The 14,456-nt window shown below is 33.8% G+C and overlaps 1 protein-coding gene and 1 long non-coding RNA gene across 19 annotated transcripts in view; one reads left to right on the forward strand and one right to left on the reverse strand.

Annotated features, from left to right (window-relative positions):
* Positions 1–14,456, forward strand: part of LOC126750684 (potassium voltage-gated channel subfamily H member 6) — a 232,324-nt gene that overhangs the window by 170,063 nt on the left and 47,805 nt on the right. For all 18 annotated transcript variants that reach the window (XM_050460366.1, XM_050460381.1, XM_050460365.1 and 15 more), the window contains one exon: positions 7,214–7,457. In XM_050460366.1, the coding sequence (XP_050316323.1) occupies positions 7,214–7,457 (244 nt within the window). The remainder of the gene's footprint in view (positions 1–7,213; positions 7,458–14,456) is intronic.
* Positions 1–14,456, reverse strand: part of LOC126750687 (uncharacterized) — a 28,603-nt gene that overhangs the window by 3,678 nt on the left and 10,469 nt on the right. The gene's annotated exons all lie outside the window — the stretch shown is intronic.

Genomic DNA, 14,456 nt, shown 5'->3' on the forward strand with positions numbered 1-14,456 from the left:
TTTATGTAAAAATGTTGATTCTTTTTAATTTTACTATTCAAATAATTAAATAGTAACCAGAAAAAAAGATATGACATTTTTATCTTTGCTGATCACTAATTTTAAACGACCCTGTATACATTTTAGCAAAAAATGTTAGAAAATCAGTTAGTAACAATAACAATAGTATACGATAAAAGTTTCGAAAAGTAAAGACCAGGCATGTCGAAAATATTAACAAAAAACCATCTTTAATAAATAAATATCGAAAATTTAGGAGCAACGAAAAAGTTTTTGCTAAAACAAGGGCAAAAAAAGAATTTATAATAAGCGAGGCCATGGAAATTGCAGTTATTGGATATTTCGAACCTTATAGTGAGAATTTAATGCGAGACATTCTCAAGGACTCAAGAATTTCAGTTATGGTACTGTTCAAAAATTTGAAAAAAGGTACAATTCCGTATAAATACCAACCAGTTCAAACACTTTTGACAGGGAATCTAAAGAGAAAACTTGTTTTTTGCCATTGGTATCTTAACTTCTGTCGTCAAATTGGAAATAACTTTCATTACATTTTATGGACAAATGAATCAAATTTCTAAAATTCTGGAATGTATTAATTATTTAATACAAAACATCACCATTATTGATCAAGAGAAAATATTTTATTAGTACATCCAACTTCGTTTCAGTTTCAACGTTTGCTGAGGTATAATTGGTTCAAAAATTGTTGACCCACAACTGGTGAAAGATATGTGGAATTTATGATAGAAATTTTAAATTATTTCTTAGACGCATTGGATCTTATAAAGTAGTAGACATCATCTGCATTTTCAGCAAGATGGCAAGCCTGCTCACAACTAAAGAGGTACTTATCAATTTCTAAGTACTACTTTTAATGTTCAAAAACATGTGGCCCATCCAATGGCCATTCCTCAAGAAGTAATCAAGTAACCCCACTTGATTACTTCTTGAGGAGTTACTTAAAGAACAAAATTCACAAGCGAATGTACGATAAGGTCGACACTTTAAATACTGCAATTAGGGAAAAGATAACCCAAATAGATAGTAGGACCATACTTTAGACAGTTTGGGCAGTTGAAAAACGTGCCCAATGTATTGAAGAACAAGGTGGTGTTTTCGAGCATCTTCTTTAAAAAAAAAAAATTATTTTATTTTGCAAGATTATAAGTTGTTGTTAAAAATAAAGTTTCTCAATACAATTTAATTGTTTCTGTTTGGGTGTTATAACTTCATTAATTTATAACCTAGGAGAAAAGTCATTATAAATTTTTGTTTAAAATTTGATGTTTTAACAGAAAAAAATATAAGGTACAAGGGTTTCCATTTAAAAAATTGTTATTTTAATGAAAAAGTCAAAAATACGAGTCTCAATTATTTTTTTCTTATTGAAAGAACTCGTCCATTATCTCAAAGAGACCTACGTAACTAGAGAAAAAAAAAGAAAACTCCAAGTCTCAGTCTCAAAATGTCTTTTTAATTAATCAAGTGGTGACATGTTTCGCTAATACAGCATCATCAGACCTACAATAAACAGAAAAACACACGTAACTACAATAAAACCTTACACTAAAACAAAATCAAATATTAAAAATTAGATAAAATTACCTTATAGCTAGACGACCTGCTAAGTACTGACAAATATAATTTAAATATGAGAATATTTTGTAATAAAAAACAATAACACGGCACAAAAATTCAACAAAAAATATAAAAAGGGGAAAAAACGTGACGGGTGTAGGATTTGAACCCACGCCCTAAAGTCGATCTTGGTAAAACACCAGACCAGTTTTTTTTTTCTCTATTTTTTTCTTTCTTATTTTTACCAGCCTTAAAACTGCTACTAGCTTGCTTTAATTTAAACAACTTTCTATTTTTGCTAATAACAAGGCTACCAATGGTGGACACCTAATTTGGATAACCTTGTATATTGTAATATTTAATTTTAAAATTTTAATTTTACACCTTTATCTATAACGTCATAATTACGCGTTGACAGTTATTCCGTTTTGTTAGATTGGAATGAGTGATGTGAATTGTCAAGTTAAGATTATGACGTGACTCGATTAAGGCGAGACCACGAACTTATATAATAAATATACCTGAACTGTTAATGTAAATGGCCAACGCTGTCTGGTGACTGCCATTTTTATAGTAGTTGTGTTCTTTTAATCTTGATCACTCTGGACCTCTCCAGTGTTGCTAACAAAAGATATTTTAAATAAAGGCAATAGAGTTGACGACGCTGACGTTTAACATTACATTTTTACAGAAATATACGAAACTATCAAAGTCAAAATCTAATATTTTTCTTAGCAGGAAGTATGTGTTTTCTTTTAAAATATTTAGAAACATTCCTAATTTTTTTAAAAACATTTACAATACTGTAACATTATAAAAATAGGTAAACACCTAGAAACCAGCTGGTTCTCCGTCATTCCGAAATCACGACCTCTAGAAGATCAAACGAGAATATTCAGAAACCGGCGTTCTGCCGAGTGTATAAGGAGCCGTATCGCCGATGGAAGTCAGTTGCTATTTCCGTGAAGTAAATTTCCAAATATTGGCGCTATATTTAAATAGTTGTAAATAATTACAGTAAAAATACATATGTTTAGTAGTCGTGAGTGATTGTGTTTTCGTAGTGGAGTGTGTCAATAAATTAGCTGACTATTTTCAATCGTTTTAGATCGGTGTCAGGTGTGGGATGCGAATTGTACATCATTCTTATGGTATTTATTTATTTATTTACACCACTCCACAGAATAAATTCCAATTAATGAGTGGGAAAATTACAACAATAAATTACAAAACATAGGTATCTTAAGAAAATTAAAAAGAATACAATATTATCAATAATTACAAGCAAATGGTATTAAAAGAAATATAGACAAAGTAAATTAAAAGTAAAACATCTAGGAAAAGTGTACTCTTTTAATCTCCGACAAACTGCAATTAAAGATGTCACACTGATCCAGAACAGAGTCATGTATGTTACATGCTCTGCGCAGAGGAGAAAATTTACAAATGTTGGTTCTAGGTCTTGATAGGTAAAAAGTTGATGTATTCCTTGCTGATATGCGAGGCACATGAAAATTTAGTTGCTGCAATAGATCTGGTGAATCAATAATATTATTTACCAACTTAAATAAAAATTGCAAATCAGCGGATTTTCGCCGATCCTCCAGCAAAACAAACGAAAATCTTTCCAATAAACGCTGATGTGGGAAACCAATTTCTGGGTACACTCCGTCACTCTTGTACCAAAGATATTTGAGAAATTTTCGTTGAATATTTTCAAGTTCATGAATATGATTTGTATAATATGGTGACCAAACTTGGGATGCGTATTCCAATATTGATCTGACATAAGAAAAGTACAGGATTTTTAGACTAAGAACATTATTAAAATTTTGCGAGTTCCTGATGATATATCCCAACATTCTATAACTGCGCTTGACAATATCTAAAATATGCGGTTGAAAAGAGAAAGAGCTGTCAAAGATCACCCCTAAATCCTTAAATTCAGTTGATCTAGGCAGAATAACATCATCTATGGTGTAGTTGTAAGTAATGAAGTTTTTCTTTAAGCCAAATGAGACAACTTTACATTTAGCCGCATTAAGGGGTAGATTATTATTTTTACACCATGTATTCAAAAGACTTAAATTATTTTGTAGCTGCTCACAATCCAAAATAGAGTCAATTCTAATATATAGTTTTTTGTCATCTGCGTACAGCAGGCTATTAACATCAAGTTGGTCAGATATTGTATTAATGAATGAGTTGAAAAGAAGTGGTCCCAGAATTGAGCCCTGTGGGACTCCGGAAGTGGCAACTATCTTCACCGAACTACGACCAAAACATTCCACGTGTTGTGGTCGCTCGGTAAGATAGGACTGTAAAAGATTTGACAAAGAAGAAGAAAATCCATAATATAGGTCGAAATTATTAATGAGAGTGTTGTGGTCTAGTCGGTCAAATGCTTTTGAAAAGTCTGTTTAAATAACATCGACTTGAGAGTTTGCATTTATTGATTCGGTGATATATTCTGTAAGAGAAATCAAATTTGTAGTGGTAGATCTACCTTTCATGAATCCATGTTGTCGAGTATTTATAAGACTCCCCATTTTAGGATATAAAGCAGAATGAAGTGCGCGCTCAAAACATTTGGAGAAGTTATTTATTATTGTGATAGGCCGGTAATTTTCAACCATGTTTTTGTCATTCTTTTTATGTATGGGAACAATTTTAGACGACTTCCAAAGATCAGGAAAACATTCTTGTTTAAGGGCCAAGTTAAAAAGAATTGTTAATGGTTTTGCAAAAACATGTCTACAGTCTGATAAAAGAAATGCGGGTATTTTGTCAGGTCCAACTATCGGTGTGGGTTTTATAGTTTTTAAAGCACTTAATACCTCGTTTTCAGTAAATCTAGTTATGGTTATGCACTCCGGGTACGGTGTCTAAATATTATTAGAGTTAGAGGCTTGAGGTGAATTAAAAGTCATGTATGAGCTCCGAAAGAAAACTGCAAATGCATCAGTAATACTCTGCGGATCCGATAACAAAGTTCCTTGTTGATCAAACATATTTTGGGGCAGGGAGTTATTTTTTTGTGAACTCCGAATTAACTTACAAAAGTTATTGGGCTGCGAGTTTAAATCATTCTCAAGTCTCGCACAGTATTGTTTGTATGACAGCTCAACATTTCTTTTTATTTTAGAACGCAATTCTCGAAAATTTAATTAAATCTTGTTGAAAATGAAAGCGTCTAAATTTTATCCAAAATTTATGTTTTTGTTTTATGTCTCTTACTATTTTAAAAGAAAACCAGGGCGGGTAGGTACGAGCTCTTTTTGCAGTTTTCGGAACATACATATCAAGACAAGAATAAATCTTCAGATAGAAAATGTTCATAGCAGTATTAACATTTTTAACCGCTTCCAAATCACTCCAATCAACTCTAAGAAAACTGTCATATAACAATCTGAGGTCAGCTTTTTTAAAATTATAAAAAATATTATCTATTTTACAGTTATTAAACTTTTTGTCAGGGGTATAATTGAACCTTATAAATAACGAAGGATGGATAGCTTCCTCGTCAACCAAGAAGTCGTAGCATCGCTCCACAGTACAGAATTGAGGCTCTGATGTAATGACCAGATCCAATAATTTACCTTGAGAATTTTTAATAAAATTTACCTGATTCCAGTCAAAAAAGTTTAAAGTATAAATAATCTGGTTTAATCTGTTGGATGATAATGAATTTTCCGAATAATTAATATACTCAGGTATATTAAAGTCTCCTAGCAAAATTATTTTTGAGTTGAAAAGATAGGTTAAAGAAGATAAGTATTCAAAAATATTTTCATATATATCAGCATTAAGTCCGGGTGGTATGTATATTAAAATAACATATACATAAGAGTGCTCAAATATAATTTTTATACCTATGATTTCAATAATATTTTTAAGGTTATAAGAAAGTTTAACTTTACCACCGAAAATGACTGCTTTACTGCTAATGCCACCCCCCCGCCCCTCTTCTCGGACATCTCTGCATAGTTTCTATCGCAGCGGTAGACAGAGTACGCATTCGGAAAAAGTTCCGAGCTATAAATCCCATCATTCAGCCAAGTCTCGGCCAAAGCAATAACGTCAAAATTGCATGTTAAAAAAGAATTGTAAAGTACTTTTGTTTTCGAGCGAAGTCCTCTAACGTTTTGATAACAGATGCGAAGGTCATTGCAACGATCATGCTGCCGAGACTCGACTGAATGCGAGCCGCAGGAACCACGAGAGAGAGGGCAGGCGGTTTTACCTTGCAGGTTGGGGGAACCCAATAAAGTTGGTTGCTACAGAGTGGACCCAAAAATATCGGACTTGAATTTGCTATTAGATTGTTTGTATGCATAGCAAGCAGAATGGTCCTAAGCAGCGTGATTGATTTCAATATTCAATTTATATTTATTTTTTAAAGACTCGCAATTAGCACACTTACTTATACCTATACTTATCCACCTTTCGGTATGAAGTTTAAAACATCCTTTTGCGGCTGTAAGTAGCCACCCGCTGTTCTATCGAAACCACTGTCAGGTAACCCACCAATCTCTGCCCTGTAGCGCGACCAATTTCAGCGAATAAACGCTGCCACTGTTCGCGCCTCCCTAAAAATCAGCGGGGAAAGAAGACCTGTTTACTTTTTCTTAATTTCATTATTTACAAAATTATTTTCTGCTTACATTAAGTTTTTACATACATTTTGTTTTGCTGAATTTACAGTGGAAGGGAGCTTAATACTATTAACATTTAAATTGAATGCTGGGATCGCTGTCAGGGACCACCTTTTCTGTCCATAATTCGATTTTTTTGTTTATCTGTCTATTTCCAGGGCCCTGGATGGCCATTAGGTAGGATTAAAAACAGACTAGCACCATCTGTGTAATAGGTTACACCCTATAGTAAACTTCTGGGCTTAACTAACAAGTGGGTACATCGCATTCGTTCATCTTTAACTATAATGTTTTTTACGCATATAACACCCAACTCTTTTTCAGTTAGCACTGATGATGCCTCATACACCGAAAGGGCTCTGCTAAGCTTTTAAAAATAAATTGCTCTGAATATATCTAATTTGATTAATTTGTATTATCCTTCGAGCAACACAGCCACTTTTCTCTTCTGAGTATATTGAAGTAAAATTTGAAATATTGGCGATAGATTTAAATAGTAATAAATAAATACAGTAAAAATAAATATCTTTAGTAGTCGTGAGTGATTGTGTTTTCATGGTAAATGGTGTAAATAAATTGGCTGACTATTTTTTTTTAACTCACACCTAACGATCGGGAAAAACGCTTCTTCAAAAAACAATACGTTTTGTTAATGACCAGTGATCATGATGACAACAGTCTGCAACAATTATTATAAATCATCATTGATTGTTTGATATTTGTCGGGATATCTTTCCGAACGAATTTTCAAATAGTATTTTGAAGTTCCTGTGATTGTATAATAAAATATCCTTAATTTGCCGGCTATCAAAGTTCAAATAGGGTGTGGGGAATCCTCCGTCGCTACGTCCGTTTTTTAGATGGAGGAGAAAATTTCCATCGTTTTCGTTTCTTTAATGAATTCTAAAAAAAAAACTTTGAATTCATTAGAGAAAACGAAGAATTTCTAATAAAGTAAAAGTCTTTTATTATTTCAGGTGTTGTCGTTGGGCGCCGACGTTCTTCCAGAATATAAATTACAAAACCCGACGATCCACAATTACACCATATTGCATTATTCGCCCTTTAAAGCGGTTTGGGACTGGATTATTTTGATCTTGGTAATGTACACCGCGATTTTCACACCATACGTCGCGGCATTTCTACTGGGCGAACCCGATTTTAACAACAGGAAAAATAAGAAATACGGCGAGGATCCCATTGTCATTATCGATCTTATTGGTAAGCTCATATATCAATATATAAACCTTCACAAATGAATATATATAGTGTGTCCTATGTTAACTAATGGTCAATAATTAAGCAGCAGATTTAAAAAATATGAGCTTAAGTTAAATTTTCATACAGCAAAAGTCAAAGGCGACCAAGGTACATCAGGGTGATAAATTTAATGTTTTTTGTTTTAAATTTTTGCCATAAATTTGGCATTTATCCTTCTTTTTTAACAAAATTTAGAGTAGTTTTAGCTTTTTAAAAATTATGTTATATTAACCACCAACATAATTTTAATTTTGTAATTTTTTTAGACGTGGCATTATTAATGCAATTTTTTTTTTCAAGTTATATGTATTTCAAAAATCTCGCTGTGATTAACCTTTTTAGACTTAGCAGCAGTTTAAATTTTAATCATTAATTGCCCTCAGTTCTAACCAATTAAAGGAATAAATCGTACATTTTCTCTTCAAATTGTAAATAATTCTTTATCCTCTTCCAGGCACTTGAAACAAACATCTGTGAAAATTGGACTTTTTTCTATTTTGTTTTACATCATCATTTTATTCTAAATGAGAAAAAAAACTGCGTTAATCATCTACAAATTTCCCACAATTTCATAAAAAAACACCTTATATATACCTCAAAAACAACAATTATATGCAAGTGTTATAGACTGACTTACGTGACCACGTTTACATAAAACAATCCCTATTTATATCCAGTTGGTCCAAGGAGATATCAAAGAAAAAAGACTCATATCCAGTTAAAAGATTCCTTGAATTAATCTCTGTAGTGTAGTCCCAACTTTTTACCTCGTTTGCACACATTTCGACGTGATGCCAGATAATGGTACAAAAATCCAAATATTTCTTTATTTACTGCGAAAATTTTAAATATTTCTTAATGTAATAAAAATATAATTTTCCTTAGTGCGGTCCTAATTTTTTGGTAACGACAACGTTGACGTTGACAGATAATCAATGAGTTAAAGTCAATTGTCACGTGGAATTTTGACAAGTGACGTTAAAATCAGGATCGTCCTCAAGAGAAAATTTGAGAAAACTTTTGAAAAATCAAAGTAAGAAAAATATTTTAAATTAAAAAATTGGTTATTGTTATTGACCCGTTTCTCATTAAAATCAGAAATGTATTAAGAATGAATTGTTGTAAATTTACTTAAAAAAATTATGAACCTTTTTATTTAGGATCGTATGAAATTTTCGATCTTGTCTATTGCTTACTCAATGTAGTAAAATGTCTTTTATTTGAACAAAACATTATACAATTCCCTTTGATTTACTTTTAAGGTTTGAAAAATTAAAAAAGTGTTACCCTGGATAAGATTCAACCGTATAAATAGACGTACTTGACATTTTCATAAAGACATGATAAGATAATTCATAAAGACCCTATGCAAAAATCGAATGCTTTAAAGTCAGGACTTCGTGCGGGCCAAGATCTTTGACTTCCAGGTCCTTTCCTATTTCGGCGCATATTTAAAGGTCTTCTTCTTCTTCATTCAGCAACCCTTCACGGTCCACTCCTGGACATAGGTCTCCCCTATATTTTTCCATGTTTCTTTGTTCTGTGCCAGTTGGTGTCATCTGTTGCCCACTTTGTTTTTGACATCATGGAGCCAGCGTAACTGTGGTCCGCCAACGCTGCGTTTATGTATGCGATGTCTCCATTGAACGATGTGTCTTGACCATCTCAGGTCGTCCTGTCGGGCGACGTGTCCTACCCAGCTCCATTTCAGGTGGGCTATGCGTGTTATGACGTCTTCAACTTTAGTTCTTTGTCTAATACTCTCATTTGTGATATGGTCTCTCAGGCTTAATCCTAGCATCATCCGCTCTATGGCTCTTTGGGTGGTCCTAAGCTTGTTAGCTGATTTAACAGTGAGTGTCATTGTTTCCATTCCGTAAATCATCACGGGCAATAAGCAGGCATTGAAGACCTTTCTTTTCAAATTAATTGGAATAGTTTCATTTCTCAAGACGTGTGACAGTTTACCCGTGGCTGCCCATGTCAAACGAACACGTCTGTTTATTTCGGCAGTTTGATTTTCTTTGCCCAATTTGATGCAATGTCCCAAATATACATATTCTTCGACGTTGTCAATAATTCTGTCTTCTATATGTTCTTGAATATTGTCAGGTGACATGACTTTTGTTTTATTTAAATTCATGGTTGGACCTATTCTTTTCGATTCTCTTTGAAGTTCTGCCAACATCTCCTGTAATTCTATTATATTCTGGCTAAAGAGTACTATATCATCCGCAAAGCGTAAATGGCTCAGATGTTTGCCGTCGATTTTGATGTTACGTAGATCGTTTTAAAAACTTCCAGTGCCAATGTAAACAGCTTTGGGGAGATGGTGTCCCCTTGTCTTACTCCTCTTTTTATTTGAATTTTGTTTGTTCTTATCTCTTCCGAGATTTTAACGGTGATTGTCGCATTTTCGTATATGTGTTTGAGAAGCTGCTTGTATCGACAGTCGATTCTTGCATTGTTCATGGCCTTAAAAATAGCCCACAACTCTACGGAGTCAAAAGCTTTGTTATAATCAACAAATGCGTACGAGGTGTAGTGGTTCATTGTACTCGTTGCATTTTTCTATTATAGTGCGAACGGATTGTATGTGTTCTATTGTGCTATGACCTTTTCGGAAGCCGGCTTGTTCCGGGGGCTGATAGGCATCTACTTTAACCTTATTTGTTACTTGTAACTCTTGTCAGAAGTTTGTATGGGTGGGGGAGTAAGCTAATAGGTCGATAGTTGTCGATTCTCAACCTGATCTCCTTTTTTGTACTGTAAAATCACCTGGGCCTTTTGCCATGCCTGGGGTATCACGCCTTCTATCATACATTTATTAAGAAGAATTGTCATTGCTCCTACAGTAGTTCTTCCCCCAAGTTTTATCATTTCAGCTGAAATTCCATCTTCCCCTGGTGCTTTACCGTTTTTCATTTGAGACAATGCTAGTTCTACTTCTTCTCTGGTGATGTCAGGAAGATCTTCGGAGCCTACATTGAGAATCGTTTCATCAACTCCGATTGCTTGTTTTGGGTTGTCTCCTGTGTACAGTGTGCTGTAGAAATTTTCCACGATATCCATTAAATCTTTACTGTCCTCTTTGATGTTTCCGTTTGCGTCCCTTAGTTGATGTATTTGGAGACGTCCATCATTGTTACGTGTTTTAAGTACTTTCATGTTTTTGTTGTTTTCGATGGTCGTTGTTATCATTTCTGTGTTGTATTGCCTTCCTTTTATCAATCTGTTAATTTCGTTGTATTCATGAGTCCCTTTCTCCAAGTTTCTTCTCTTCGCCATGAGTTCTTTAGTTTCCTTTTTTATTTTTGAATTATTTTTCTTGGTAGTGTCACATATCTTTTTGGCTGTCGTTCTAATGTCAGTACTTATTCTGTTTTCTAGGTCGTTTATATTCAAGCTGTTCAGTGCTTCTTTATTAGACAATTTCTTGTTGAGTTCAGCTTGGAATTTTTGGCGGTTTTTGATGTGGGAAATGGTTGTATTTTGATTAGCTTATTTCGTTCACTCTTCACGTTTATTTCTATTTTAGCTCTTACCAACCTGTGATCGCTACCAGTATCAAAGCGATTTAGGGCCGAAACGTTTTTTATAGTAAGCTTTTTATTGGTTAGTACGTAGTCGATCTCGTTTTTCGTATTTGAGTTCAGACTTCTCCATGTCCAACGTCTCTTTTCTGATTTTTTGAAGGAGTTCATACAGTACATACTTTCTTTTTGGAGATAATTGATCAGTCTTTCTCCTCGTTCGTTGGTACAACCCTGTCCGAATTTAGCCATATATTGATTTCCGTTTCCCGCTGGTCCTTCTAGTTTAGCATTGGAATCGCCAATAATGTATTTGTAGTGTGCTGTTTCTATTGTCAGCGCTTGTGAAATGTCTTCGTAGAATCTCTCTATCTCATCATCGGGTGCAGAGCTTGTAGGGGCATATACTTGAATTATTTGGACGCTATATCTTTTCGATATCTTCAATACTATGTAAATGACTCTACTCGATATGGATTTCATCTTAGTAACTAGTCGCTTTATACTCTTATGAATCATTATCGCTGTTCCGCCAATGTGTGTATTTTCCTCTCTGTTGTTTCGATACAAAAGGTGGCCTGATTTCAGTGTGATGCATTTTTCGTCCGGTAATCTGGTTTCGCATGGGCCCAATATGTTCCAGTTGATATTGGATAGTTCCACCCCTAATTCTTCCAGATGTTCGGTTGATCTCATTGTTCGAATAATATAGGTGGCTAGGTGAAGTTTAAATTTGTTCTGTATTAAGAGTGGAGGGGATGAATTTTTTTCTCCCCCAGAATCCTTGAGGCTGATCTTGTTACTGGTGTGGGATTTGTCATGCGATGATCTACCCACCTGGGGTACTATTTCGTTTGTTTTAAAATCCATCATGGTTTTATTAAAAAAAAAAACGATTTTATATTTCTCATTTTGACGCCCTGTATATTGAATACCGAGCGCCCAATTAAAAAATGGCATAACGAAAGTCGCATTATTTTGGTCCACCCCATATGTGGCCGGCGGATTGGCCTCCTTTTTCCTGACACCCTGTATATTTAAAAGATTGTATAGCAAAATATACATTTTTTATTATTTGTTCTCTATTTTCTTCCTTTCTCTTATCTTTCCTTTATTTATTTTGTAAATGCAAAAAATAAATGCTAAAATTATGACAATAATTAAAATAAAAAAATACATTGAGTTTATATCTTGGTTGTCGTTGAACTTCGCATTAGGATAGTTTAACTCAATCTCAATTTTTTTTTGGCACTATTAAATTATTTACCATCAGTTATGAGACACCCATATAATATTGCAGTCTTTAGTCACAAAACTATATATAGAGATCTCTTCAATTGGTGACTATACAGGGTGTCTACTATAAAAACCGCATAACTTTAAGAGGTGATTAAACAAGTCATTTGCAACAAAAAAGTCGTATATCATTTTTTCGAAAATTTGTTAGTTCTTCTGGTATTTAAAATTTTTTGATTTTATCAAATTTATTTGTTTTTTTTTCATGTAAACAAGAATATCTCCGTTATTCTTACCACCACATAAAATTTCGATATACCATCTGAAAGAGAATTACATTTGCTATAAGATGGGTATATTTAAGTTTTTAAGTAATTTTTTACTTAATACCGGGGGTTATCAGAAATTAAATGTAACGTTTAGGAAATGTGCAAAATTAATGGTATCTTCTTCGTTGTCGTTTTTCTAAAATTTGGTAAAGAGGGACATGTTTTTTTTCAGCAAAAACTACTGCATTTAATATGCTTTCCAATGATATACTTACTTTTGTAATAGCTATTTGTTTTCACAGCAATATCACGGGCAAAAAAAGAAAACCACAAAAATTTTTAAATTTCATATTTCTTAATCTTTTGAGCACCAATCCGGTGAGTACTTGTAAATCTATCTTCCCTAACACAACACCTCTACAAATTTCCACTAGAGAAGCCGTAAACAAATAACATATCGCGATATTCATTCTTTAAGAAAAAAGGCAGATTTTCCTTCTTTTCTAAATGGCAATGAATCCGCAAAAGAAGGAAATTCACATGTATTACTTGATTTTAAAGCATAGATATTTACATAAGTTTTCACTTCGACTTAAAATAGCTAAATAAGGAATTTGATTTAAACGTGCTTAAAAAAAATAATGCCTAGTTTCACAAACATTGAATATCGGGACATCTTATTTATTTACGGTGTCGCAAATGGAAACTCGCGGGAGGCAGCAAGGGAGTATGCGCTTCGTTTTCCCAACAGACGGCAACCCCATAGAAGTACATTTGCAGAAGTGTTCAGACGCTGCGGAGAAACTGGTTCCTTTCGAGGTTTGCAGATTAGAGAAGGTGGTCAAAATGGTCAAGGCTGGAGACAAGAACCTGCGATTATGAGAGCTGTTACAGAAGATAGATCTAGAAGTACTCGCCGCATTGGTGCCGCATTAAGAATTCACCATCCCACTGTACATAGAGTTCTTAAAAAATATATTTATTTATTGCCAGTGGATGGTGAGGTGAGGCTTCAATTCTGTAGGTGGTACTTGAATAAGTTGCAAGAGTGGGGAACAGATCAAATATTTTGGACAGATGAAGCAAAAAATGACCATATATGGCATACAGAAAACCCTCATGCGACTGTTGTTTCACTTTTTCAGCACGAGATAGGGGTCAACGTATGGATAGAATTAATGAGAGGTCGCCTATTCGGGCCTGTAATACTTCCTGATCGGCTCAATTCCAATGAGTTTTCAAATTTATTAAATAATGACCTTGTTGACTTTCTGGAAAAAATCCCCTTAGCCGCTAGACAGGAACTTTGGTTTCAAATGGACGGATGCCCAGCAATGGCAGAATTGTGCAAAATTCCTTGAATCAATGCTTTGGGGAGAAATGAATCGGAAGATACGGTCCGGTAAGATGGCCGCCCAGAAGCCTTGACCTTACGCCCCTTGACTTTTATGTCTGAGGCCCATTAAAATCTAATGTTTATAGTATTAACATTAATACTCGAGAGAAACTAATTAATCGAATTAGTGTGTGTTGCAATGAAATGCGACAAAAACGCATTGAACTTGAACGGTTTGTTGATAGTGTCAGAATAAGATGCAACAAATGTTTTGAACAAAAGGGAAGACATTTTGAACAATTGTTATAATTTTAGGTTTGTTTAATTAAATTTTGATTTTTTAATTTTGGTCAATCAAGAAATATAAAATTTGAAAATTTTCAATTTTTGTGGTTTTCTTTCTTTTGCCTATGATATTGCTGTGAAAACAAATAGCTATCACAAAAGTAAGTATTTCATTGGAAAGCATATTAAATGTAGTAGTTTTTGCTGAAAAAAAAATGTCCCTCTTTACCAAATTTTAGAAAAACGACAACGAAGAAGATACCACTAATTTTGCACATTTCCCAAACGTTACATTTAACTT

Source organism: Anthonomus grandis, chromosome 2 (genome assembly GCF_022605725.1).
Source record: "Anthonomus grandis grandis chromosome 2, icAntGran1.3, whole genome shotgun sequence".
In the NCBI taxonomy this organism is placed as follows: domain Eukaryota; kingdom Metazoa; phylum Arthropoda; class Insecta; order Coleoptera; family Curculionidae; genus Anthonomus; species Anthonomus grandis.